This window comes from Buteo buteo, chromosome 10 (genome assembly GCF_964188355.1).
Source record: "Buteo buteo chromosome 10, bButBut1.hap1.1, whole genome shotgun sequence".
NCBI lineage: Eukaryota > Metazoa > Chordata > Aves > Accipitriformes > Accipitridae > Buteo > Buteo buteo.
The window spans coordinates 12,523,104-12,551,087 of NC_134180.1; the positions used below are offsets into that span (position 1 = coordinate 12,523,104).

A 27,984-nucleotide genomic window follows, 5' to 3' on the forward strand; every position below is an offset into this window, starting at 1 on the left:
AGAGGCCAGCTAGAGGCCATGTGTTTGGCCCACTGGGTCCTGAGGCTGGCAGACCTGCTCTTGCCCAAAGACAATTTAATAACCTCACTCCATCGCTTCACTTGGCGATGAGATGCAAGCGGCTGTTCAGGGTCAGTCCAGACTTCAGCCAGGACACCGCCGCCATCCCGCCCGCCTCGCTCGTCACGGAGGTACCCGCACCGCCCCACACCGCCCCGCCGGACCCCGGGTCGGCACCGGGGCTGCGGAAGGCGCAGCCCCCCGCCCCCCGTCCCCTCCTCGGCGCCGCTGACTGGAAAATACGAGATCGCTCCGACCGCCCACCGCGGCTTCACCTCAGGGAGCGCGGCGCGGCCCGGCCCCCGCCCCACCCCCCTTCCCTCCCGCCGGGCGACACCGCTGGCGGCTGGCGCCGCTTCAGGGCCGCGGCGCCGGCTCGGGGCAGGAGGCCGCGGCTGGGTGGAGGGCTTAGCCCTGGTGTGGGCCGTTAATGGGGAGGGCCGTGGCGCCGGAGAGCGAGGGCCGCGGGCTGAGGTGAAGGAGGGCGGCGGTGGGGAGCCCCGCCGGCGTCGGTGCCGCGTCGCCCGGCGGTTGGGACCAGCGGCGGCGGAAGGGGAGTGGGAGCGCGGCGCTGGCGCTAACAGCGGCGGGGAGCCGGGGGCCGGGCGGCCGCAGCGGAGGTGTGGGGAAGGCGGGGAAAGGAGCGAGCGGCCCCCAGCCGCCGCCGCGCCCCGGCGGGGAGGGAGGAGGAGGATGAGGAGGGCGGCGCTGGGCGGCTCGGTCTCGGCAGCCCCATCCGCGCTCCCCCTGCCCGGCCCCGACCATGAATATGTAACTCCCCTCTATTTCCCGAGCTCCATTGCGGAGGCTGCCGCTCGCCATATTGTGCTGCTGGGGCTGCGGCTTCGCTGCCGGCGAGAGAGGGCGACGGGAGCGAGCGGCGCAGTGAGGCGCGGCGGCCTGAGGCGGGAGCCCGGAGGGCGGTGAGCGCAGGGCCGGGGCTAGGGCGGCTTCTGGGGCGGCTGCGGTCGCGGTCGCTACCGCCAGGTCTCTCCCCCCTAGTGGGGTAGGGGCGGGCGCGGAGCCGCCGGCTGCGGCGGGGTGTCCCGGAGGGGTGTCTGGTGCCGGCAGCGGCGCCCGACCCTGCTGCGGGGGAGGCGGCGGCGGCAGAGGGGCTGCGCCTCCCTGAGGCGGTTGTTATGGCGGGGTGGGGTGTGCCGCAGTGGGCTCACCCCCGGCTGACCGGGGTTGGGGGTGCTGTCCGGGGAGGAGCCGTTGTCGAGCGGCCTCCCCCGGCCCCGGCTGGGCGGTCGCCGCGCAGGTAGGTCCGCTGCCCGCCCCGGCGTCAGGCGGCTCCGTTCGCCCTGAGCCCCCCGGCAGGCTGGCCCCGCCGGGCCGGGGCTGCTCGCCCCCCGCCTGCCCGCTCCGCACGCTGAGGGGCTGCCGCCGGGGCCAGCGGTGGGTCCGTGAGACGTGCCCTGACGCCTTCGGCTTCCCCCGTCCCAAGCCTGGCGCCTTCGGCGTTGCTGCAGGGGCGCGGGGAGCTCCGCAAGCCCTGAGCCATCCCCGGGGGGCCGACGTTTGGCCGCGAAGCCCGGGGGGTGCGGGAATATATACGTATAATGTATATATGTGTGTGTATGTGTATACGTATGTGCACACGCACGCCCTGGAAGCTGCAGGGAGAGGTACTGTACGCAGCTCCATTCCACAACCACATACCGTTAACACCAACCCAGAGAGCGAGGTATTCATTGCCAAATGCCTTACTTGGGAAGGGAGAGCTGATTAAGAGAGTCACGAGCCGTTATTGTTGTTTTTATAAATTGCCCCTGCTTAAAATACAATATTCAATATGATTTATTGCTCTGCATTCCCAGTCTTTTGTTTCTTTTAAAGCCCCTGAGCAACACCATGCTGAACAGTATTTGCGAGGTGTGATGCTGATAAACTGGTACTGGGAACGACCTGACTGCTCCTGTGAAAATGTCATCGTTTCCAGCAGGGCATCAGGTGGAGAAAGACACTGTGTGGAGCTGTAGATGTGTCTCCTCTCTTCACACTCGCTCTCACTGCTTCTGATATGAATTTAGCACCTGTTTCTTGCCAGCTTTTATACTCTGTGGTAGCTGGCTCTTCGAAATCATTTGCCTTCTTTGGACCCACCCCATGGCATAGTGTATATATGAAATGAACAGTCTGAGCAGTATTCTTCTTCCTGGCATTTTTGTTAAGGTATTTGTTTTTCAGGCTCTTTTCTGTGGAAAAATAATTGGATCAAGTGCCTAATTCCATAGAAATCCAGAGGACAGCTAGCGGAGAAAGATGATTTCCAGTATGTTAAATCATAATCCAGTCCTGTTTGGAAGTGTTTATAACTGTTTATAGCTCTGTGTAATAACTATGCATTGCACGCAGGGTTTTGAGGATTAAAGGAAATCGCTTGCATTTGAAAAAATGTGACTGGTGTGCGGGTGAAATTATTTTTGCTTGGGGAAAATTCTTTAATCAAATATGTGATTCACTCAGTGACAAAGACTCGATTTGTCATAGGAATTCCCTGCAGAGGTACTCTCATTTGTATTCATCTATATTTTCATTAAAAACTTTTGTAATGAGTTAATTTGACATTTTTATACATCATGTCAAGCTCAGAGCTGGCATTCAAATTGTCAGCTAAGACAGAGGTGCTCACTTTAAAAGTAGCAGATACCGATAAGCAGTATGTTTTACACTAAAAGATATACTTGTTTGAAGGATTAGCTTTGCCAGTTGTTTGCAGATGGGAGGAATTTTCACTGGACATGTTAGTGTAAGCCACGGTGGCATGTTACTCAGTGATGATACTCATGATGCTCTTGATACTTCAGTGATGATACTTAAATAAGTTTAGAACATCTTTAGAACTTATGGACCCTGTGAATTGTCATTTACAATGTTTGATAAATACCTTATTATTTTCTGCATTCAGCTTCATAATAATAGTAGGACACAGATTTTGCATTGGAAGAGTTTTTTACTTCTTCAGCGGCTAAAATTTTGACCTTTGGCTTCAAAGCTTTGAAACACCAGCCCTACTGCAGCTGCCAAGAAAAGCACTGCCCATCATGTCTTAGAGTTGAAATAATATGCAAGTGCCAGCGAAATAAATTGCATGGGTCTCCCTTTATCAATGATACTTTGTGTTTTAAGGGTGATGCATGGTAATATGTTGAGTATAAAGACTTTGTTAGGCATCTTGGGTCATTAGAGCAGAATTCTGGCATATTCAGGGCTATGTTATCATTAAATAGAAATATAGTTGGCACCTATAGGAAAGCCATCAGTCTCATAAGTGAAGTAGATGTGGGGATACATGAATTTCTTCAGCTTTCTTTAAACATATCTCTTTCCCTTGCTTAATAAAAAGAATGCAATGGGGGGGGAAAGGCAAGTGGAAAAAGGAGCTTAAAAAAATGAGACCTAAGTCTGCAACTGCTCAGTAGTATTTTTGTGAAAAGAAGCACTGGATCTGCTCTTACTGAAGCACCATTTCAAAGAACATGCATGAAAGAAGTATCAGAGTAAAGGGATTTCTTCCACTTTTTTTTTTTTTTCCCCTAAATAGTCTTTACCAATTTTTTACTGAATAGATCAGCAGTTTAATGATGATGCAAACAGAGAGGAAAGAGATTGGAGAAGGGTTGTTGTTGAGCCTAAACTTAGTAATGCTTGTTGATGAAAATAACTTTGAAGCTGGCCTTTGAAGCTGACCTTAAATTCTTAATTTTCTGAGGAATGAGCAGCATTCAGTATTATGGAGCTCTTTAGACTTGTTGCAGTGGAGAAATATTTTAGGAATTATCCCTGTCTGCTTTCCCCCCACTTCTGGATCGTGGAGCTCTCTTGCAAACATCTGGGAGTTAGCAGTAGTATTCTGCTAACTAATTAAAAACCTAATCCATTCTTTATTCTTCACCACTCAAGGATAACATTAAACTACTTTGGATGATTACTGGGTTTAAACTTAAATATTAAAACGAAGTAATTAAGTATTTAAAACTAAGTATTGCTCCTGTAGTACTGTTTACAAAATGTACAGTTTTATTTGAGAGAGAGTCCTTAAAACACAAATTGTTCTTAGCTGTTACCCAGCTTTAGATGAAAGTTGTCTGGTTGCCAAATTAACAGTTTTGTTTCTGTATATTTATTGTAGCTATTAAGTCAATCATACACAAGATGACTTGAGTCTTTCTTTTTATCTCTTGAGTGTTGTGGGGGTGTTTATTTTTTGTTTATTAATAACCAAACTGTCTTTTGTTCTCATTAAGAAAATTCTATTACTATTGGTTGTGGCTAGCTTCACTATGATAACTGGTAAGTGGGTGAGAAATTTTTGTGGCTATCTAACATGGCTCTGGAAAAACTGAAAACCAAGCATATTTCTTGATCTGATATTCTCAGAATTTCTCCCACAATATAAACTTATTAGAATACTACTGCTTAGTGTATTGATATTAATAAATGTGATGGATAGTAGGTATGTTGTATGTTGTAGAGGAGAACAATGTGGCTCACCTGATGTGATCCCAGTAGCCCGGGGAGAGCAGTACACCTGATTTACGTATATTTGGCTTGAGCTTCTATGACATTTCTTAAAATTTGCTTAGAAGCATCTTGGATCCCATAGCACTGCAACAAAGCAGTAGTCCAAGAAGCTGACGAGCAGGCTTTCATGTTTTCTGCTGGTGGAATGAAAAATAACAAACCCACATCAGTTTCCCAAGGGATGTGGAAGCGGATCCGTGCTGGCTCCTAAAGCATTGCACTTCAGGGTCTAGCGTGGTCATTTCAATGTGCCTTCAGTTTAAGACTGTCTCGCAACTGGATGGTGAGCGAGCTGTTCTGAGGGCTGGAACAGCCACTGCAGTGCAATGGGGAGAGCAGAAGGTACAGCCCTGAAGCCTATTCTAACAAATGAAATACGGACATAATGTATCAGTTCTGTAGCTCCTGTTTATTAACATCATATTAAAGTTATCTTGATGTTTGCAATGGAACAGAGTGCAGGTTTTGAATTTGGCAGTGTCTGACACCAAAACTGTCAGGAAGGAACATGAAAGTTTTGACTACACATACCTCTGGCAGGAGTTTTTTATCTGGGTGAGCACAGTTTTGTATGAAAACTGCCAAGTCCTGAAGGTGAAATTGAATCAGTGTGTTTCATTATCACCACCAAAAGTGGGTTGAGTTGTTGGGTAAAAAACAGCTGCCTTTTTTTTTTTTTAACCCTGATGTAACTGTAGCTATAGAAGTGATTTCTACCAGCACAGTCATCAGTCAAGGACTGTGTTTCTTCATGTTCCCAATATAAAAAACTGAAAGTAGAAGACTAGTTTTCTAGAGACGTAGCCTTTGCTGCTGAGCTACTAACAGCACTTGTGGAGATGGGAAAAATCATTTGAATTATAGTGCAAGTATATTCATAGGATTTCTATTAAAATGTACAGCAAACTAAAAGGCTAACAACAGGAGTAGTGAAATGATCAAACTTAACCTTTATTGATTGAAGCGGTCAGTTCTCGCTTTTGGCAGATGTTATTTCAGGGAGGCAACAAGAAGTTGGTTAGCCTCAAAAAACATGCCAGCAGTGCTGTGAGGGTAAGAAAGTACTGTAAAAACAAAAGCACTGGTTCTGAAGCATAATTCTGTGGCAAGGGGGTACACTCCACAATAGCAGGGTACGTGGTGTTTTGTAACAGTCACATCCATGTAAATGTGGTCTTTTACTGCAGACTGTGAGTTCCAGTGCACTATAAACATGCTACTAGACAATGAATTTAAAAAAAAAAAAAAAGTGATTAAAAACATCCTAAGGCAACGTGTATCATTTCTAGCCTGTTTGTATGTATTTAGTTGCTGTGACAGATTCAACTTTTCTGGAGTTTGAAAGTTTACTTTTGTTTGCTCCCAAAAGTTTCCAGTCCTTTATCCCTCCTACTCTGATCTGATACAGCACTGAAATGAATTTTAGGTAGAATTTTAGAAAGGCATTTTTGCTTTTCTCCTTCACAGTGGGTTATTAATTCTGAAATCTAAGGTCGAGTTAACTCTTAAGAGCTTAAGAACTTCATTAAGAGCTACAGTAGCGTGCTTCATAATATGAGAAATATTGCATAAAATTTAACAAATAACAGAGAAAATGGCAATTCTACTCACTCCCCCAAAGAGTTCTGTTTAATATTGTTACTTTGCAGGGCTAAATTATGGCTTAGTAATGGCTGTTTTCCTTTTTTGTATGAATTGTAGGTGAAATTCTTTGGTAAATTTTAGGTCAAGCGCTTGTCTGATTTATTGGCCCACATGAGGAGTGAAAAGGTACTGTTCCTGTAACGGTTTTGTTTTCACTCCTGGCAGAAGGTCTTACTGTTGTATCATATTTTAGTACTCACTTTGGAGAAGGTATAGATGGTGCAAAAGGGTAGTACCAGGTTTTTTTTAGCTTTAATGATTAAAATAATCTTACTACCTGTTACATTAGAACAGTGGACAACGTTTGCTTTTTTTTTTTTTTTTTTTGTACCAAAACCTGAAAAGTTTTCTACTTAATCCCTCTGAGATAAAAAAAATCTAAGCTTTTTAGTTTAGGAATTGCCTGGTTTTGGAATGTGACGAGTTTGCGCATTTATAGGTATGACAGCTAGAGGAAGATGGGTGAATTCTGGACTACCTGGAGGCAACTAACATGATATAGAGAGAGCTCTCTGCAAATGTTGTAATTTTGTGTATTCTGGTTTTTGTAGCTCAGGAGATGTCCAGGAGGGTATGATACAGAACTGTAAATAAGAAGTTGAACACTAAGGGCTGAGGCTATTGACAGTAATGGAGTGATCCAGGAGGCAGTGTGAAAAGGCCACTGATCCCCCTAGCAGGGAATATAGAACTCCTTAGAATAAACTCGAAATCGAGCATCAGCTACATTAGAGCAATGTACATGGACATACAGTGCTTATACGCTATAATACTGTACTGCTATAAATATACAGAGAAGCACCAACTTAAAATCACATACTTCCGTCATGTCCAAAAGTACGTGACTGTTCTTAACACTGTGATAAAACAGCCTTGAGTATGATCAAAAGTTTAATTTGGTACTTTTTTTTTCTTAATGCTCTTGACATCTAAAATGGGAGGATTATCTCTCTTTGGTCACTTCTGTTACCGTTAGATTAATTGAATTCTTTCATAGGTGTACATATGGATAGCAGATGGTTTGTATGAGTTCATAGCACAAATGTTTCTAAAGGCCAGGATGAGCAGCTTGACTACCAGATTGGAAATACTGCCATACTTCATGGATCAATTCATTTCAGGTCCAGTAAATTGTGAATGGCAATTAACTGGAAGATCCCATGTCTTGAGGCACCAGGCAAAACACTTTCTTCCTTAGGAGAATAAATACAGTGAAAAAACTGTAAAAGACCATGTGCTAGCAAGCTAGTGTGTTTCAGAAATGCCAGTAGTATTTTTTTTTTCTCCTCTGTCAGATGTTATCTGTCCGGTAGCCTACTGGATGTTTCATAATCACAGCATTAGGTGTTGTTACTTGGTTTTCATGGAAGGATTTTTTTTTGATGTTGAAGAGAAATGCCTATTAAGTTTATGGGGCAGGTTGTGGGAAAATGGGAGTTTGGGTCTAGTTATCAGGAAAACTACAAACTTGGAACTAGTGGGATTGAGAGGGACGATCATGTTGGGAAAATATCTGTAGTGTTACTGACTGTCAAGGCTGTTAAACTGCACCGGTGCCTCAGATTTCTCTGCATTCCTCAGTTTTACTGGCTGCCTTGGGACTTTTTTGAGTTTGTGGTCTTGAATTAATTATACAACTTTTTTTTTTTTCTTCCCCTCCTCTCCTGGCTGGTAGGGCTCTAGGGCAGAAATGAGGTTGTCTCTCTTCATAGACTGACAAACTTTGGATTTCTCAGTTTGACCATCTGAAAATGCAGAGCTTTATAATACTTGCTTTGGGAAAAAATGCAGCTTCCTTCATTTTTATGTACTTCCAGTGTTGAGTGCCATAAAGTAACTTCTCATGTACTCGAGTCTCTTCTGGGTGAAAAGCTTTGTTATCGAAAGTAATAGAATAAGAGGAAGAAGTATGAATCTTTCTAGGGTGACTTTTACAATGGATTTCAATGAGCTTCACATTTTGAGAAATCTAGACACAATTTGAAGTGGCAAATGAGAGAATCTGACAAACTGTCTTAAAGATTACATGCTTTCAAGCAGCCGTTAGAAATCCATACACACAATGTCTCCTAATATGCATTCTGGTGACACAATACTATAAAGAAAAGGAGGGTATGTTATTTTTTCATACAGAACAGGCTGGATTTATATTTTAAATGCAGAACTTGGCACAGCCTTGAGTGTGGGGAACATCTGGCACTCATATATGTACAAATAATTATATTGTATTAGTAACTCTTCATTGTGCCAGTCGATCAGTTATCTAACACACAGTGGGAGCTGGATGTACCCATCTGAAAGTAAAATTTGTGTTTCACTTTAATACTAGTTTTCTGGTTTTATTATAGCTAAATTGTTTTCTCGGCCATAGTGGGGCTATGTTGATATAATTGATCAAAATTGAATGAAAATTAACGTTTGAATGTTAGTTTCTTCATTTACTTCTGTAAATAAAGTAGGAAAATAGGATGGCAAGGAACCAGATGGAAACACTGTTAAAATGGGATTGTCAGGATGGTTATCACATTGTGTTTATTTCTCAGTGTGCATCAGCTATCCTTCAAGTGTAACTGAAATTGGAATGACTTAAAAGTAGTGAAAGGGTGGACCTGCTTTAAGTTATTTTGTCACATTAAACATCAACCATAATGTTCACTGCAGTCAGATTGCTGGCATTAATATATATTATTATTTATGGTAATGTGTGGCCTCAGGATAGTCCCAGCTGTTTTATTGACTTAGTTTCTGTTTATTTTGTTGAGCTCAAAAACAGGTTTCCAGGTTTACTCTTTAAGAATGCAATACAGAACCCCTTAAAAATGGACCTGGGAAAAAAGGAGAGAGGATGCTTAACTTGAGTGAGTGCCTTGTGCCTAAGAGCTTTCCTAAGGTATGGGTTATACTGTCAGCCTTCGAGCAATCAGAAATGTGGTCTTTGTACCATTAATCAGTTGTCCTGGGAAGAATATAAGGGCAGCAGTGGAATCTGCAGTGGAGGTAGCTGGGGGTTTCTCTCTGGTCTTTGCTCTTGCAGTAGGTTTGGAGAGAGGTGGAAGAGCAGACAATTCCTGCAGTGCTTTGGAGGCTTTGGGTGATTGTAGGGGGATGTAGGGGTAACAGTGCCTTTCCTTGTGGTCTTTGGGAAGGAATTGGGAGAGGACTGTGCTGGCATTTGTGAGGATTTTTTGGGGGAATGAAGGTGGTGGTTAGGATTGTAATGATGCAGATGGTTTTAAACACGCACTACAAAAGCCCGGTTCAGGATCCAAGGATGGTGCCCTGACAAGAATCTGATTCCTTATTACCCAGCAACACTGTTGCCCTTGCAGTTGCTGGTGTGCTGGTTTCATCTCTTTCATGGAGCATGTAACAACAAGCTGTAGCTATGTCTCTTCTACCTCATTTTTTTTCTAATTCGGTGTTTCTGTCCCACAAATATAGTCCTAGGATGTGTTTGTTTGCAAGCTGATGTATTGTAAGGGTGGCAAGCACAGTGTAAATTATTTGTTACCAGATTTGACTTCCGGAGCATGTAATTGCTATTTGAAGTTTCAGCTTCATAGTTTGTATTAATTTGGCATCTTTAATAGTCTTTTAATTGGCTTTGATTGTGCTTTGCAGATGACAGACTTCTAGTTAATGTGTACAAAAGTATTTTAAACACTGGCTTTGTGTAAGCATTGCTAACCAGTCATTTTTAAATGTAGTAGGCATTTACAAAGGAGCTCACTTACATTACTATAGCGTATTAACTGATAAAGTGTTTGGTAATAATTTTGAGATTATCCCGTGAATGTAGTTTCAGGTGTTCTGTGGTAGTAGCTGAAACTATTCACTTGGTAACATTCAATTTGTAATCTATATCTGATCCTCTTGAATTTGCAGATTGACTACTAATCCGTGGCTACTTACAGCTCTATTCTAACAGCTACAAAGTTAAATTTGGGCAGATACCTTCAGCTCTCAAGAGGCTTGCTTTTCAGTAGGTGGTCAAAACCTGAGGCATTTTTGCTTGCTGCTGGTCAATTCAAATGTACATACAGGAGAGAGAAACTGTATTCTCAGGAAACATTTGTGTGGTGTTTTGGGGCTTTGTGAATGTTACTGCTGATTCCACAAGTTCTCAGAAGATATTTAAGGAAAGTGTTCTCTTTCGTAAATGTGTGGTTATATCATGTGTTTATGGAGGAGACTCCCATCTTAAGCAGACTTGGTGGATGTTTTTTATAATGTACTAGGTATCCAAAGGCTCAAGTCCCTTGGTGCTGTTTTCACACAGTTCAAACAAGTGGACTTTACTTTGTATAAACCTAGTGGTCACTGTAGTCCCAAAAAAGCCTTTTGCTGTTTCTTTTGTGGGTAAGGAGGATGTTCATATAATCATATTTGGCCACATACATTGTTAAAGGTATGTGGCGTAGGAGAAGGTCCTGTTCAGGTTTCTTCAGCTTTTTATTATGGTAATGCTTTAGTGGCTGATTAGTGTTAGTTGCCGTTGGCTTTTCTCGGCCCTGTCGTTTTCCACACAGTAAAACTAAGTATAGATGTCTCCGACAGCGAGATAACCCCAGAATTAGAATAATTTGGGTTGGAAGAGACTTCCAGAGGTCATACAATACAACCTCCTGGTAAAAGCAGGGACAATTAGATCAGGTTGTTCATGACCACATCCAGTTGAGCGTGACTGTCTCCAAGAACGGACATACCACAACCTCTCTGAAGTGACCATTTATTAGTGATCCTTTTGCTGTGGCTTTATGCTTTCAGTATAGAATTAGCTTCCCCTATGAATTTTACTGCTCGACACTTTTCAGTTTATTCTGTCTGTCCATAAGCCTTTTGTCATGGCAATAGTTTCTCATTTTGTTTTTGATAGTTTATGTAATTGTTGCTTTATGTCTGGCTCATGGCATGAGTCCACAGCACAAGGTCCTAAAGATTTTAAATGGGCTTTTAATGACTGTAAGAGATTATGATGGATACCAAATCATATCTTATCTCTTAGATGTCTGCAAGACTGACAATGTGAACCTTGCACATTGGAGGTGAGCTGCGGTACAGAGGTGCTCTGTTTTGATTACAACTCTGAACATGAATCGATGAGCTTGAATTTGTTAGCATAGATCATGACTGATTGTGTGAAGAGAAGGTGACTGTACACGTGACTAATATAATATTGAATTTAATTTGCAAATATAAAGAAAACCTTCTCGGTAAGGGATGTTGTGACATTGAACTTGATGTTGGGAGGACAAGGACTGATAGCTGAATGAACTAAAAACACTTTAGTAAGACATTCCTCTCTCGAGCTTATCCGCTTTTGAGATCAGTATATAATTATAGTGAGTGCAGTATAAACTTACCAAGGGACAACTTGAGGAGTGGTGACAATATGAGTAAACAAGCAGAAGAGGAAGGGGACGCACAGACAAATGCAGTGACATACTTGTTCAAGATCATCGAGCAGTTAATTTCAGAGCTGGGAATAAAATGAGCTCCAGGCCAGAACCTGATTCAGCGGTCTCCCAGGGATTTTGAGATCCAGAGATGAAAAAAACTTCAGAAAAGAGTGAATACTAAAAGTACTGGATTGTAATCTAGTACTAGTTGTCCTAGATTGCTTTATATCCAGTTGTAATCTGAGCTGCCAGTGAACTGGAGTGAAGATTAATTTCTTCAAATACAGTGTGTATTCAGAAATGAATGTTGGTTTTTTTTTTCCAAATCAAGCTCTTAGCCAGAAAGTAAAAGCAGAAAAAACTTAAATTTCAGAATGCTTTAACTGAATAAATTGAAATGAATGATTGAATTGAATACTTTGTCAAACATGCAATTTGTCCCTAATACTAGTCACAGTATCAGAGAAAGTGAAACGTAAAAGTCTAATCCTGTTAAGCTTCCAAGTAACTGCACTATGATACCTGTTTTTAAAAGAACTAATCCTCTGGAAAAAAAAAAAATTGGAATGGTTGAAGGTGCTGTTGAACTTGGCATACCAAATAGAGGTCTAACTCTCTTACTGTTTTAAGTCTAAATATTTACCTTTTAAAACTTGGAACAAAAATCAGTTCATTTCTAAAGATTTAATATTGTGTAAAAATGTGTGTATTATTTTTTTTTAAAGAGCCCGATGCAATTTTTTTTCCTCAAAAGTATTCTTTCGTGAAGGTATCGGAGATCAGTACACTGAGTTAAATAGCAGCTGGTACAGTTGTGGCCACACCTGAGCTGGGTTTGTGGGTTATTTCTTCCAGCTGCTTGGTACCATTCCAACCCTTTCTCTGATCTCAAGGTATGTTGACACAACCATGCGTGCAGTTGCTCTTTAGTCTTTGCCTGGGCTAAAATATGCACTGCAGAGCATTTCGGAGAATAATTCAGGTTGTGAGTGTTCTCTAATGGCAGCCAGTAGAAAGTCCCCTGCTCCTTGGTTAAAGCAGGACCACCATCAGGGTTAGTTCAAGCTTGAGCTTATGAAATCTTAAATTTTCACAAGTGACAAATTTTGAGGAAAAAAAGACTAAGGAGTGATGATAAGTTGGTGAATCTAGGGATGGTAAACCTCTGAAAAGGTAAAATAGGGAAGAACAGGAGCAGTGACATGCTGCTGCTGAGCTCCTTCTTTGGCTGCCTTGCAGCCAGAACAGCCTGCCTGCCCGCAGCTCTGAGTGGTCTGAAGTGTACTTGTTGCCAGTTGGATTTTATTTTTACTGGATAGTTTCAACAATGGATACCCAAATGCCAACCTACCATGGCTCAAGACTACATTTGAGCAAATTATTAAGTGTCTTTGAGTATAAGAGCTTGTAAAGTGCATGTGGTGTGTGACAAGTGAGGATGTTGCTCTGCTGGAGTTTTTTTTCTAAGCACACTGGAGAGACTCTCCTGCATAAATTCCCCAGTCAGTAAGCAGGCAGGAGATCAGAGGGGCTTTTCTGATGGGGTCTTTCATACTGTTATTTTTTCCTATAACTGCCTGCCTGTTTTCCAGTGCTTCAGGAACAAGACTTATTTTGTTGTTATGTTTTTAAACCCCAACCATTTGTCTTCGAATTTGTTTTGGAAAATAGTCTACAGATGGATGAGTACAAAGAGCGAGATTGCATAAGCCCTGTTTTCCAAGGAAATCAGGCTTCAATAGCAAGTCTTTCAAATGAAGTGATGCGGTACTTGTTACTGAAACCAGCAGGCTCATCTCCTAGCTCTAGTTAGGGAGCTATTCAACTTGTGGATAAAACTTGGTTATATAAAGTCGATGAAAAATTTCCAAAGCTCCTTAAGAACAGCACAGGTGGGTTTTGTTTTCTTTTGTTTTTTCAATGCTCTGGCAATGTGGAGAACTGAGAAACATCCTGGGTACAAAGAAATCAAAATTTACATGTTCTGATAATCTTTAGCAATCTCCCTGTTTCATCTTCCAGTTTTCTTGTATAAAAGACATGAAGCAACTAGGCAAGTTTTATGACTACATACTAAATTTTAGCTTGTTTCCCTTTTTTCAGATGCTGTTTGGAACTGGGGAGTGACAAGGAATCAAACCTGAAGAGATTCATAATGTTTCTGGTTCTCAGATTTATAATACATTCTGTTGGTTGTATCAGTCAGCTCTTGATAGTGACAGATGTGCACACTCTCCAATTACAAAGTTTGTGCTTCAGAGTTTTACTGTGCTTGAAGACTGAGTCAGCCTGAAGGATTGCAGGTGTCCTTATAATATTGGTTATGCGTTGTGGTTTGGGTTGTTTTTTTTTTTTTTTTTAATGACTGACGAGAGTGGCCTTCTGGCTATAGCATAAATTACAACAACTAGTACTTGTTAGTAGCTCCAAGAGAAAGATGTTTGATCTGCCTACAGGAATATGGCTTCTCCCCTTCATATTGCCCTGTTGTCATGTGACTGGTTGCTTTCCTCTTATATCCAGAAGATATAGACAAGTCATAAAGGTAAAAAATGATAAAAGGTATAAAGTCATGGTGCGTTAGAAGTTTTTTCAAAAACTTAATGTTGAAAAAAGGTTCCTGGGGTGTATCTGACTTCACATTGTTCCTAGCGCTAGCACAAGTGACCTCTGAAGAAGAGATCTCTTCTTCATTTATAAAGTGGAAAAGATCTGAAATGTTGAATAGCTGAAAACTTAAGTAGATATTGTTGTGATGAAATCTGCTTCATATTTTGAGTTGGAAAAATGAGCATGAGAAAATTGTTATGCAAGACTTTTAAAAAAAAAAAAAAGGCTGAAAGGGATGCAGAGGAATAGTGAACTATGTCAGTGAAGATCCAACTGATCTTAAGCATGTGAGATTTCAGTGGAATAAATTTCCAGACTAAAGAATAAATGTGAGGCTTTGTATTTATTCTTTATCTTCTCTAACCTTGCCAGTAGTAGTTAATAAAAAGTCTGTTGTACCTTCAGTCTAGAAACTTTGCACTTTATATTTTTTTACTCTGAACAAAGTGTCAAGAACAGAAAAAACCCTTTCTTTGGCTCATGAAAGCTTTTTCCTAATTTTGCAGCTTTAGAAAAGATCAGCTAGTCTGGCCTGCACTATCTGGGATTTCTTTTAGCAGATGCCTGCTTCAAATCTAGTAGGAGTGGACTGTCCTAAAAGAAAACAACTAAGGAGTAATCTCTGTGTTATTGTTGCAGGCTGTAAATGTCGGCACTGTCAGAACATATAGAAAAAGCCCTTCTGTCAGATTCACCTTAATGCCAGGCAAGGTGTGGTGGGTTGACCCTGGCTGGACGCCAGGTGCCCACCAAAGCCATTCTATCACTCCCCCCTCCTCAGCTGGACAGGGGAGAGAAAATACAAACAAAGGGCTCCTGGATCGAGATAAGGACAGGGAGACATCACTCACCAATTACAGTCATGGGCAAAACAGACTCAGCTTGGGGAAAATTAACTTAAATTTATTGTCAGTCAACCAGAGTAGGGTAATGAGAAATAAACCCAAATCTCAAAACACTTTCCTTCCACTCCTCCCTTCTTCCCAGGCCCAGCTTCACTCCCGGATTCTCTACCTACCCCCCCCCCCCCCCCCCCCCCAAGCGGCGCAGGGGGCCAGGGAATGGGGTTTACGGTCAGTTCATCACGCGTTATCTCTGCCACTTCATCCTCTTCAGGGGCAGGACTCATCCCACTCTTCCCCTGCTCCGTTGTGGGGTCCCTCCCACAGGAGACGGTCCTCCACAAAATTCCCCAATGTGGGTCCTTCCCACAGGCTGCAGTTCTTCACGAACTGCTCCAGCGTGGGTCCCTTCCACGGCATGCAGTCCTTCAGAAGCACACTGCTCCAGCGTGGGTCCCCCACGGGGTCACAAGTCCTGCCAGAAAACCTGCTCTGTGGGCTTCTCTCTCCACAGATCCACAGGTCCTGCCAGGAGCCTGCTCCAGCGCGGGGTTCCCACGGGGTCACAGCCTCCTTCGGGAACCCACCTGCTCCGGCGTGGGGTCCTCCACGGGCTGCAGGTGGATATCTGCTTCACCATGGACCTCCATGGACTGCAGGGGGACAGCCTGCCTCACCATGGTCTTCCCCACGGGCTGCAGGGGAATCTCTGCTCCGGCGCCTGGAGCACCTCCTCCCCCTCCTTCTTCACTGACCTGGGGGTCTGCAGGGTTGTTTCTCTTACATGTTCTTACTCCTCTCTCTGGCTGCCATTTTTCATTCATCCCAACTTTTTTTCCTTCTTAAAAATGTTATCAGAGAGGTGTTACCACTATCACTGGTTGGCTTGGCCTTGGCCAGCAGCGGGTCCGTCTCAGAGCCAACTGGTATGGGCTCTGCTGGACACGGGGGAAGCTTCCAGCAGCTTCTCACTGAAGCCACCCCTGTTACCCCCCTGCTACCAAAACCTTGCCACACAAAGCCAATACATGAGGAGAGCTGGAGATGGTCTGTCCACAGCAGCTCAGCTCCACAGCTAGCACAAGAACAGAGAGAATAGTGGAGTCGAGTCCAGTCATGTCTTACTCATTAGGTTTTTTTCTGCTGGAGACCAACAGATTAAATGATACCTGAAAATGAACTCAGCAGTGCTGTTTGGGATGTGCTTTGAAAATGACTGCCTATCAAGAGTGCTTGCTTACTTAAAACATGTCAGTACAGCTGCCTAACTATTCGCTGTTAAACCTGAGAGCAAGGGGCCAGTGCAGTCTCCTCCTGCTTGGTTGTAAAGCTTGACTTGAGAGTCGGCTAACTGCAGAGGATTTTCCTACCTCTGTTCCCCAAGCGAGTGGAGAAGATCAGTCATTGATGAGAATATCTAAAGAGCTGGTTTACTGGTTATGATTTTGAGACTGGTAGTTGATAATTGGTGGCTATTACATGGTCAGTGCAATTTTAGGTCAAAATGCCTCTCCTGATTGTGGAGTTTGATCTTTGATACTGGTGCCAGCTGTTGATTTTGCTGTATTAGATTTCAGCAGTGTGAAGAAACATAATCCAGTCTTATGTCCAACAACGTCACAAAGAAGCGAAGTCAAGCCTCATTCACGTGCATTTTTCAGGCCCAATATAGATCTGGAAGTTGTAGCAGAACAGGGAGAAAGCTAAGGAGGCTTATTTATTGATCATCAACCAGTGTAATGTGATTTTTTTATTGTTGTTGGTTGTGGGAGTGGCTTTTCAGCATGTTTGAATTGACCATGTTTCCACTGTTCCTCAGATTTTGACATCGTACATACCAGAGGCAGAGTGTGTTTGCTAATGATGAAGTGGACTATGTGGATCTCTCCAGCTTTTGGCTAGCTTTAAGGCCACTGTTTTTCCTCTTAAAATTTGAAAGTGCTATCCCTGCAGACCTTAGGGTGAGAATGAAGCACTTAGCATCTCAGATTAAAAACCTTTAGAATAAAGCTGGTCAATTATTTATTATGACACTTGTAGCATGTCTTCAGCAGCATAGCCTCAGGCTTGTAGGCAAGGTTGCAATATAAATTATAGTGTTAATACACTTGTTCTCTGGTTTGATAGGTTTCCTGACAGTCTGGCACCTGGAGAGCTGCCGTTCTGTGTTAGCAAGTGTAAGCATGCAAGTTTAGGCAAGATACTACGTGTGCACGTGATGATCTCTTTACTATGGGGCCGCTTAGATGAGCTCTTTACTGTGATAGAGCTGCATAAATGTTGGGAGCAGGTTTTTCTGTTAAGAGAGGCTGGATTTACTGGGATTTAGTTGTCTTAATCTGCTGCAGTCTGACTGTATGCTTCAGCAGATTTTGGGAAGGGTGTGAATGATTAGCAGCTTTGTGAATTTTTCTCAGTAGTTGAAATGATAGTTAATTAAACGTGTCAACTTTAAAAGCACTCAAGAGGAGTATCCAGTGCACACACAGAATAATAATGTTGGGCCTCTGTTAGAACAACCGACTGGCAACAAGACATAACAAAAATCCTTACCCCAAAGGACTTGACTTCTTGTATGCCTGGAATTACCTTAAGTAATAGTGGATATTAGAACACAGAGAAATACTATTTCCTTTCTTTGCCACTAGTACACTTTTCAACATTGCTTCTTTGCTGAGATATGTCACTTAATACCATCATTAAATTCATAGCTCTGAATAATTTAAATAATATGCCCAGAATCCTGACAGGATAGTCCAATGCTTGGTCAGACTGGGAGCTGACAGTCTGCACCTGGGTTGTGGTGGCTTGTCACTCCTAACTGGACATCTTACTGTTCTGATCCACACAGAGGAACATGTCTCTTGTGACAAGTAAACTGTATTTTTAGGGCACAATATTTATATAGTAAAAATTAGAGTTGATGGTCTGTCATCTCCTGTCATCTTTTGACACCTCTTCAGACCCTTATTAGACATAATAGTGGATGTGGCTACTTTATGTCAGGGTTGTTTTTTTTCCCCTCCTTTTTTCATAAGGTGAGAAAACTCTAATTTCTGTGTCTGGATAAAAGTAGATAGAATAAGCTTTGCTGCACTGCTTCTCTTGATTTTCCCTCAATAATTAATTACAGCTTACAAAGTAACCTTGATCTCCAGAGAGGTTGACCCTTTTCATATAGAACTTGATGAATTGCAAACTGGTTTATAATGTACCTGGTAAATGCCAGTAGAATCTGCTTTTGGCTGCTGATTTGAAGGGTCTGGAAATACAAACCTAGACTTAAAAAAAGTGACAAAGAAAAGGAAGAAAGCACTTTTGCTTTTTCCACCTAGTAGAAATGTCTGCAACTGCAATCTTACCTCTTACATGGTGACATTTATTTTTTTAAACATACCACACAGTCTGGGATAAGTTTTCCTGCTTTAAGGGAGGCATGTTTGGAGAGATGGGGAGGATTGCCTCCTCTCCCCCAGTGTGAAAATATTTTCTGTTCACAACATCATTTTCTTCTGTCGTTTTGACCTGACTTTCTTTCACATGTGTGCAGTGACTGTGTGTGGTAGTTTTGCCTCATCTCATACAATAATCCCAAAATTTTGATGGGAAAGCATTACAGTTTCTCTGTGTGGTCTCTTTTTTTTTTTTTTTTGCCTTTGTTTTATTTATGGGGTTTTATTTAAATGAAAAGGTGACGTGTGCCTTTGCCTGTAGGCAAATTCTGCAGCAGTGGTTGTGGGAGTGGTTACTTTTAGCCCTGTCCATTGACAAGAATGCCCGTCTACCACTACTGAAACAAAAAATGAGTGAAACCCCATGTCCTGGTTTCAGCTGGGATAGAGTTAATTTTCTTTCTAGTAGCTGTTATAGTGTTGTGTCTTGGATTTAAGATGAGAAGAATGTTAATAACACATAGATGTTTTCGGTTGTTGCTAAGTAGCGTTTATACTAAGTCAAGGATTTTTCAGCTCCTCATGCCCAGCCAGCGAGAAGGCTGGAGGGGCACAAGGAGTTGGGAGGGGCTGAGGAAAAACAGGGTCCTTTATCAGGACAGCTGAGCCAAACTAGCCAAAGGGCTATTCCATACCATGTGATGTCATGCCCAGTATATAAACTGGGGGGAGTTGGCTGGGGCGGGGGCAGACCACTGCTTGAGAACTGACAGGGCATCGGTCAGCGAGTGGTGAGCAATTGCATTGTGCATCACTTGTTTTGTATATTCCAATCCTTTTATTAGTATTGTTTTATTATTGTTATTATTATAATTATTAGTTTCTTCCTTTCTGTTCTATTCAACTGTTCCTATCTCAACCCATGAGTTTTACTTTTTTTCCCCAATTCTCTCCCCCGTCCCACTGGTTGCAGGGGGAAGTGAGTGAGCGGCTGCGTGGTGCTTGGATGCTGGCTGGGGTTAAACCATGACACCCTGATAATGTGTGTATGATTTGGGTTTCTGAAATGTAAAAACTTCTGACTCCCCCTTCCCATGTCATTGCAAATCAGGTGCATGTCCTGGGGTTGCACAGGAAAACTGAACCTCTTGATTGAAATTACCCAGTGACTATGTTTTACTTGATCTTTCAGTATTCTCTAAACTTCTGATTGGACACCCCTGGCAATGTATTTTCAGGAGGAAAAAGAAAGGCATTATAGCGTGTTTCCAGTGAACATGTTTAGCTAGTTTTCTGTGTGCATGTATAATTTTGACCTTCCACTTGGTTAAAAAGTAGACCCCACTTGACCCCTATGCACATGTGTAAGTGGATGTTTTATGAGTTTTCCACATCAGGTGGCATTTGCAGCTTTGCGCCACGCAGCCAAGTATTATGGCCTTCAGTTCTGTTACTTTTGTTTAACAACCCTAATTGATTTTTGCAAAGCGTTCATGGCTGACTGACTCCCTCAATTTTTCTGGAGCGCTACAGAGCATGGGCTTATCCACGTGTAACACGGTGGAGCCTGGTACTTGGATGAACAAGTGTTCCCCCCATACTTCTGCTGTGTCTGCGTGGCCCCAGGGACTCCACGCTCGCCAGAGAAGCCTGCTCCGGAGAGGAAGCTGACTCCGGTAGCCAGGTGTACTTGAGTGTGCAACGTGTTTCTCTTCTTCTTCCCAGCCATGTCTCAAGCTGTGCAGACGAATGGGACGCAACCTTTAAGCAAAACATGGGAGCTCAGTTTGTACGAATTGCAAAGAACGCCTCAGGTAATATGTGTTAAAGAGCTGGCCTTTATGGCAAGGCTTTTTTTAATACTTTTTAGTATTAAAAAGCTTGATGTTTTAAGATTTTCGTTTAGGAGTATTAACTGCCTATTCTAAATGATAGAGTACTTTTAAAAGAAAGCCTTCCAAAACAAAATCTCTCTCGCAATATTAAAAAAAAGTATGTTTGATCTTCATTTCTTTTTTCCTTTTTTTAGCAGCATGGGTGTGTGTGCTTGATGTGGTTGTGTATCTGTCTTGTTTTGACTTTTTACTATGCTTCTCTTTAAAAGAATAGTAACCCATGCAGTCCCTGTGAGGAAGTTACTAAATTCCATTGAAGAACTTTTACTTTTTTTTATGCTAGGAAGCAATCACCGATGGCTTGGAAATAGTGGTGTCACCCAGGAGCCTGCACAGTGAACTGATGTGTCCCATCTGTTTGGATATGTTAAAAAACACCATGACAACAAAAGAATGTTTGCATCGCTTCTGTGCTGATTGTATCATTACAGCCCTCAGGAGTGGGTATGTAAATATTACTACAGGGAAAACGGATTTCACTTAAGATGAAAATGTGATCAAGGAAATCCTTTAAGTCCTGGGTGTTGATGTGGAACAGTTACGTGCCTGTGCACTGCAAGTTTCTGAATGTGTAACACATCTTTCATATTTCATTCTTGTGTGGCCAGCCATCTGTGGCAGACCAGATCTGTTTTTTTCCTCATATGAAAAATCATCCCATAACTTTGTTTCTTGAAAGGACTTGAAAACCTCTTTTCTTTTTTCTTTTTGTTTTTCAATCCAGTAACAGCAAAACAAAAATACAGTACCTCACTTAAAAAAAATGAGTCTCATTTCCCTTATTCTTCCTTTTCCTAATAATAAATTGCAATAAATGTGGCCTTTTAGCAGTAGTCCTGCTTCCAAGCTTCACTACTGGAACAACCTACACTAAAGTACAAATAATTTTTCTTGTATTCTTCAGTTACAAGTTCATATTTTCCTAAAAGCAATAGACTTCTGAGGTAACCAACAGCAATTAAGTTAATGATGTATCTTTTTCTGATAATGGCAATTACCTGTGTTCAGAGGTCATGCTTAATTTTCTGTGCCTGTGTAAATTCTGATGAATAATTAGCAAAAATACATTAGAGGGAAAAAAGAAAACCATCAGGAGTAAAGACACCAGTGTTTCAGCTATTGCGGCCTCTTCCTCTTACAGGAAAAAAAAAAAAGCGTGAACCTGACATTTTTGTTAAATGAGAACAAAACGGTAAGAAGGACAAGACTGGTTTTGTGTTCCCAGTAATTAGTGCTTGAACTATGGAATAGGTTCCTTAATCTTTGTTTTGTCCTGCGAGTGCTAGGAAGACTATGCCTTAATATAATTTCCACTGGACATGCATTTTTTTCTAGGTGAAAATCCATCCAGAGGGTTAAGGGAAGAACCGTTTTGCAGAGTGGAACTTTGAACTCTTCAGCATAAACACAGTTTGCTGAAACATACTTAAAAAAAAAAAAAAATTAAGCAGGGAGATATATGTTTGGGATTTTTGTTTAAATATCTGGAACTACCTGATCTGTCAAAAGATAGAAGCCCCATTCCAGATTTACTATAAATATTGAATCTTGGTGAGCACTTTGACTAAGAATTGTAGCATTAGGGCAGACTTTTGTTATTGCCAGAGAGTTAGTATTGTTTTGTCCCTTCTTGTTTATGTCCAGCAACAAAGAATGTCCCACGTGTCGTAAAAAGCTAGTTTCAAAAAGATCACTGAGACCAGATCCCAATTTTGATGCTCTGATCAGTAAAATTTATCCAAGCCGAGATGAATACGAAGCTCATCAGGAGAGAGTGCTAGCAAGAATCAGCAAGCACAATAACCAGCAAGCCTTAAGTCACAGCATTGAGGAAGGATTAAAGATTCAGGCTATGAACAGGTACGTAATCCACATAATTTGTCCACATGTAACCTTCTTTGCTTTAACACAAAAAATACACCATCTGTCCTCACTCCCTGTATAGCCTGAGATTCCTCTTCTCTCCTCTGAAGTCTGCCAAAATAATTTTTAACCTTTGGCAAAATAATTTTTAACCTTTTGTCTACTAATAGAAACCTCTGTATCACTCCCTGCAACTTCTGTGGCAGCCTGATGTAGGCGGCAGATTTCAGTTTAGCTTTACTAAATTATGGCTATCATGTCTTAGATAATAAACTGTAATACAATGAATCCTGTACCAACATATTACCATGACATGCAAATAAATGCACATAATACCAGAATGTACGTTTTAGTTGCAACTTCGTTCACAAGGCTGGAATATATGGTGTTTATACAGTAGTGAAATTCTGGGTGTGCATTTAAACTAAGAGAGTGAGAGCCAGCTGGGAAGGAGGCCTGAAACTTTATGTTGTGGTGAAGCGTGGTGTGATTTATATTTTTAATCACATGTGGATTCATATTTAGATGAAAATAATGGTCTGAAATTGCCTGAAAAATAAAAATAACTGTATGAAGTTAAAAATTATCTTAAAACATGTCTAAAAGGTGTTTGAGGGATAGGAAAAAAACCATAGTCTTGTCTATGAGTATCTTTTTATAAAAAAGAATGATTTTTTGCTTGTTTGTTTGTTTTTGTTTTAAACTTTAAATATCTCTGAAACATTTAGTGCTTCTGTGCATATGACTAACTTCTGGCATGATGGAGACCGGGAGAGGGAGGAGTTGTACAAGCATTGTGGGCCTGTACATTGGGTGAATTCTGAATGTGGATTAGCATTTATTTCTACCTATTCCTGATCAGGTTACAGAGAGGCAAGAAACAACAGATTGAGAATGGCAGTGGAGCAGAAGATAATGGTGACAGTTCACACTGTAGCAATGCCTCAACACACAGCAATCAGGAAGCGGGGCCCAGTAATAAGAGGACCAAAACATCGGATGATTCTGGGCTAGAACTGGACAATAACAACACAACTGTGGCAATAGACCCTGTAATGGATGGTGCTAGTGAAATCGAATTGGTCTTCAGGCCTCATCCGACTCTCATGGAGAACGATGACAGTGCACAGACGAGGTAAATGGCTTCTATTCCTCTTTGTATATTCTGCTGTTATTTTCTGATGCTTTTGTTTTCTGTCACTCCTTGGGGCTTTTTAAAATCAATTTACTTTGGTCATACCACATCCTGTTTAACCCATATACACTCTTTCCCTCTTTCCATTGCAAGTCAGGTAGATGGTACTGCTCACGGTTACCAAAAATACAGTAACAATCTGTTTTAAGCCTTTGATCACAAATAAAGATGTTTTTAAGGGTTTCTAGCATTGCAGTTCACAGTGGGTACTATGATGATGGTATAACATCAGCCCCTTTCTAGTTATTCTAAGATTCTTTGGGAATAAACAACCTTGCTTAAGTGTCAGCAGTTTTCAGAGCAGCTTTGTGTCAATGGGATTTGTAGGCTGGAAGCTTTTCCTGGCATTTTCCTTCATGATCAGCCCAAGCACAGACTGCAAATTTTGGATCACAGCAATGAGCAGTCTCATGGTGTTTCCTCAGATCTCTTCCTGGCTTTTTTTCCTGTTGAGACATCTCTCTGTAGTGTCTATAAATATAAGCTTCAGCCAGCTTTTCTTTTTGGTTTGGAATTGCAAGGCAGTTCTGGGGGTTGTTCTGAAAGGCAAAGAGAAAGCTAAGCTTCTGGGAGAGGCCTCTGCAGCATTTGTGTCAGCCTTTAATTCTTGCATGAAGAATTGAAGTGAGAACAGATAGTGAGACAATAAGGAAGAGTAACTTCAAGGAGATGCAGAGAGCGTTGTGTGTATAGCTCTTGCACCTTACACCTTTCTGTCCGGGCTCTTCAGACTGTATCTGTACTCCGAAGATATCAGCAGTTGTGAGTAGTTCTCAAAACCCCTTGACAACCTGTTATTTGGTTTTTCATTTCGAGCAGGTGACAGGGCAGTGCTGTCTTCTCTACAAAGAGCAAGAGGGCCTGTGGGAGAAGTGTCAAAAAGATGTAAGGGCACTTTGGAACAATGTAATTTAGTAAGCTGCTTGTATGTCTTGGGTGAAAGCAATTAATGTTCTTGTTTGTGAACTGTCTTTAAAGGCCTTTTCACACTTGATGCTTAATATTTGAGGGTGTTCCAGATGTCTTTTCCCTATACTGCAACTCAAACGTCTTTGATTATCTTTGTGGTTGTTGTCACAGATACATCAAGACCTCAGGCAATGCCACTGTTGATCACTTGTCCAAGTACTTAGCTGTGAGATTGGCTTTGGAGGAGCTTCGTAGCAAAGGAGAATCAAACCAGATGAACCTTGACACGGCCAGTGAGAAGCAGTATACCATTTACATTGCTACTGCCAATGGGCAGTTCACTGTAAGTACAACTTCTAAGGGTAAAACTGAGCATCAATACATCTTTGATACAGATTTGATTAAAATTCACTCAGCTGGACTTTTCCTGAGTTGGTGTAGGGGTAAAATTCATTGCACCAGGTTGTTTATTTAGAAGCCCATCAATTGCTTTTTAGGAAAATGTATACAACAAAAGCTTGGTTAGTAGAAAAGGAGGCATATAAATTACTTGGGAAAAATCAAGTGATGCCAGCAACTACTAGCTGACTTATGCCATTATTTTACAGTTGATATTGAAGAGGAAAAATATTACTTCATCTAAGAATCTTGTTTCAAAAGCAGATAGCTGTAGCACCAGGAAGCATCTATTGTAAGGTGGCATTTCTCCACTTCAGTGTAGGCTTCCAATATTCGACTATGAAACAGCTGTGAGTACACTTTTAGGGAAGAATCCCTCCTCTCGGTTACTGACTTCAGAATATACGGATACAACAACAAGGCAGTATCACAATCAGAATGAACTCTGAGCCTGGTATTACACTTGGGTGTTTATCTGAATAAAGTCTTCTGGTTAAGAGATAGGCAGATGCTTTGCAGTGAGAGTCTATTATTTCAAACATGACTATAGACTGTGCCTTAGACAAAAGCAGAGATGCTTCTGGTGTAAATACACATCTACTACTCCTGCTGTTTGCCGAGAGGAAGGAGGAAAACTGAAGTTCACTTTATTTACAACTATATTCACTTTGCAAGAGTGTTTTTTGGTGCTGTTTTAGTGAGATCAGCAGGAGTTTGGAATAGCTTGCATTGTTGTTTTTTGATGCCGAATGGTTAGCTCTAACTTGCGCCACATTATTGGTGACTTCTTTAAAGTCAGTGCATTCCTCTGATTTAAGTAGTCTGTTTCTACAGTGCTACCCGTGCAAGCCATCAGATTTATTTCATTTCTGTTTTGGTGTTCTCTTCTAGGTATTAAATGGGTCATTTTCCTTGGAACTGGTCAGTGAGAAGTATTGGAAAGTGAACAAACCCATGGAACTTTACTATGCACCAACAAAGGAACATAAATAAGCTGTACTGGAAAACTGAGATGGGACTAATTCTTTTTATAGCTATGACTTCTTTAATATTAAAAGAAGGCACCACCATTATCTTTATGGACAATACATGTGATGCCTTCAGGTTCTCTCACTATACTTATTAATATGATTAGACAGTATTATGGGTTGTATTTGATTTAGTCTTTGTTTTGGGTTTTTGGTTTTTCCCTAGGAGACTAAATTACCTTCTCCAGTACATTCCAGTGTTTGACATGCTTTTTTGTTCCTAATGCATGATAACTGAACAAGTGTTCCAGTTTGGAATGTCTTAATTTTGTCCAGGTAAATCTGGATTTCTAATACATTTGACACAGTTATAGTAGCCTCTGTGAAGTATTGAGCATTGGATGGCTAAGTCAGTCTATTCAATAGTAACATATGCCAAGGAATGTGTTAAATGTTGTAATTTGCTAATGGTTATCCATATAAAAGATTGGTAGAGAACTGATTTCTAATATTCTTGCAGCTAGAGGTAATCTGATTCCCTGGAAGAGATCTGTTAGTCATTTTCTTGTGAAGAAACAGCTGTAGTGAGGAAACTGACACTTTAAATCCTTGCCATTTACTGGGCTTAATACTTCAGTGCAAGGTAATTCATGAGATTGACTGAAATATTCATTAAAAAGTAAACAAAAAAACCCCCCAAACATCCCACACCCATAACTCTTCCCTGTGTAGAACATGCCAATCTTGATGCACACTGCAGCTTCCCACCTGGCCCCTGTTGCAGTGTTATCCTGTCCTCACAAGCTTGATTGAAGAAAATCTGGAAGTTCTACAGCCCTACTCTGTTCCCTATAGTAACAGATTTTTATTGAGAATGTATTAGAATGTTCTGTAAAGAACTGTCCTGAAAACTTTTTTTAAAGCAAATCCCTGAAAATCCAGCACATGGACATAATGCAACATTGAAATGCTTTGCTTTATGGAATTTGTGCCACCCCAGCTGTGAGCTTATCCAGGCTTCAGTTTGAGTAGGGAGGACTTCAACTGTAAGCTGCTTGAAGATTGATTTTTTTTTTTTTTTTTTTTTGCCATAGCTTTAACAAATGTGGCTTAGCACTTTGGAAGACAATTTTAGTACTTGACAAAGTTTACCATTTAGTGTCTTAAGTTTAGGTTCAGGTTTTAAAACTTGGCAGTAGGCTGTTGTGTAACGTCCAGTAGCTACCATTCATCTGCATGTTAAAACTCCTCTTCCCTCGCTTTGGACCTTGTCACTTAATGGGGGTTGCTTTATCTGTTAGCATTCTGTCTTACGGGAAATGTTACCATGAGAGATTCCCTTTGCTGTAAGACTGGCTGATGAAGCGTTCACCCGTTTGCACCTGAAGCTAGAAGCGAAAAATGTTGCTGATAGGTGAGAAGTAATATACTTTAAACCATACAGTATTGTTCCTTCTTTGTCTTGCCCTTAGTTAGACTGGTTTTGGCATGTGGTACGTAAGTATTCAGATGCTCGGGGATTCTCTTGGGAAGGAAGTACCCTTCCATCGCTTCTGTCTTTCAAGCCTAGCACTTGTAAATACGTGTCCATTCCAACTGCTGTTTCAGATCAGCTTTATCCCGATGTGAAAACTGCACAGCCTTCTTTGAGTAACTTAATTATTTTCTCTTACTGGAAAAAACTTGGGGTTTTGAGACATGAAATGGAAGTTTTCAGGCCCCAGAACACAGAAGGGGCAGTTTTTAAGGAAATACGTTATTCATGACTTTCTGGTGAAACGTTGCATTGTATAGCTTAGTAGTGCATGTCCACTAAATATAATCTGGGGGATGGGGGAGCGGTGATTATAAATGCTTTAAAATTAATGGGGAAACTTCTAGATTAGTTGCAGGATACCTTCCCATTGTGATAGCTAAGGTAATGTCCAGTCCCTTAAGCAAGAGAGGTGTTTGTGAAGCTGAGCAGTCTGTCTAGGAGCTGTCTGTCACTTTGTCCCCAGTTCTTTAAAAAGCGTGGGAGAATGTGAAGCGCTTATTTTCATGTTGTAGTGAATTTACTGAATATTTATGTTCTTTAAATATTATATATATAATGTAGTTTGATTAAACCATTGATTGCACTGTGACTCTTTAGTGCTATAAACTATTTTATTTTCAAAATGACTTTACTCTTCCACCTTTTAAAGCCATGTTATTTTTTAAATACACAACATGTGTTAGGTACAGATATGCCTAATAGCTCTAGTATCCAACTAAAGTCACACTGAAATTCTCAAACTGA

At 41.5% G+C, this 27,984-nt stretch overlaps 1 protein-coding gene across 3 annotated transcripts; it reads left to right on the forward strand.

Moving 5' to 3' along the window:
* The first annotated feature begins 370 nt into the window (after window positions 1-370).
* Window positions 371-27,984, forward strand: RNF2 (ring finger protein 2). 3 transcript variants are annotated; one of them, XM_075038688.1, is made up of 8 exons: window positions 371-983; window positions 2,251-2,335; window positions 20,200-20,288; window positions 20,653-20,813; window positions 22,014-22,229; window positions 23,095-23,367; window positions 24,508-24,679; window positions 25,627-27,984. In XM_075038688.1, exons 2-8 carry the CDS (start codon window positions 2,326-2,328, stop codon window positions 25,726-25,728), a joined length of 1,023 nt encoding a protein of 340 aa, XP_074894789.1. In that variant the 5' UTR covers window positions 371-983; window positions 2,251-2,325; the 3' UTR covers window positions 25,729-27,984. The 3 variants fall into 3 exon arrangements, with proteins under 3 accessions (XP_074894789.1, XP_074894790.1, XP_074894791.1); XM_075038689.1 differs by lacking the exon at window positions 2,251-2,335 and having other exon boundaries at window positions 372-983; XM_075038690.1 differs by lacking the exons at window positions 2,251-2,335; window positions 20,200-20,288 and having other exon boundaries at window positions 373-983.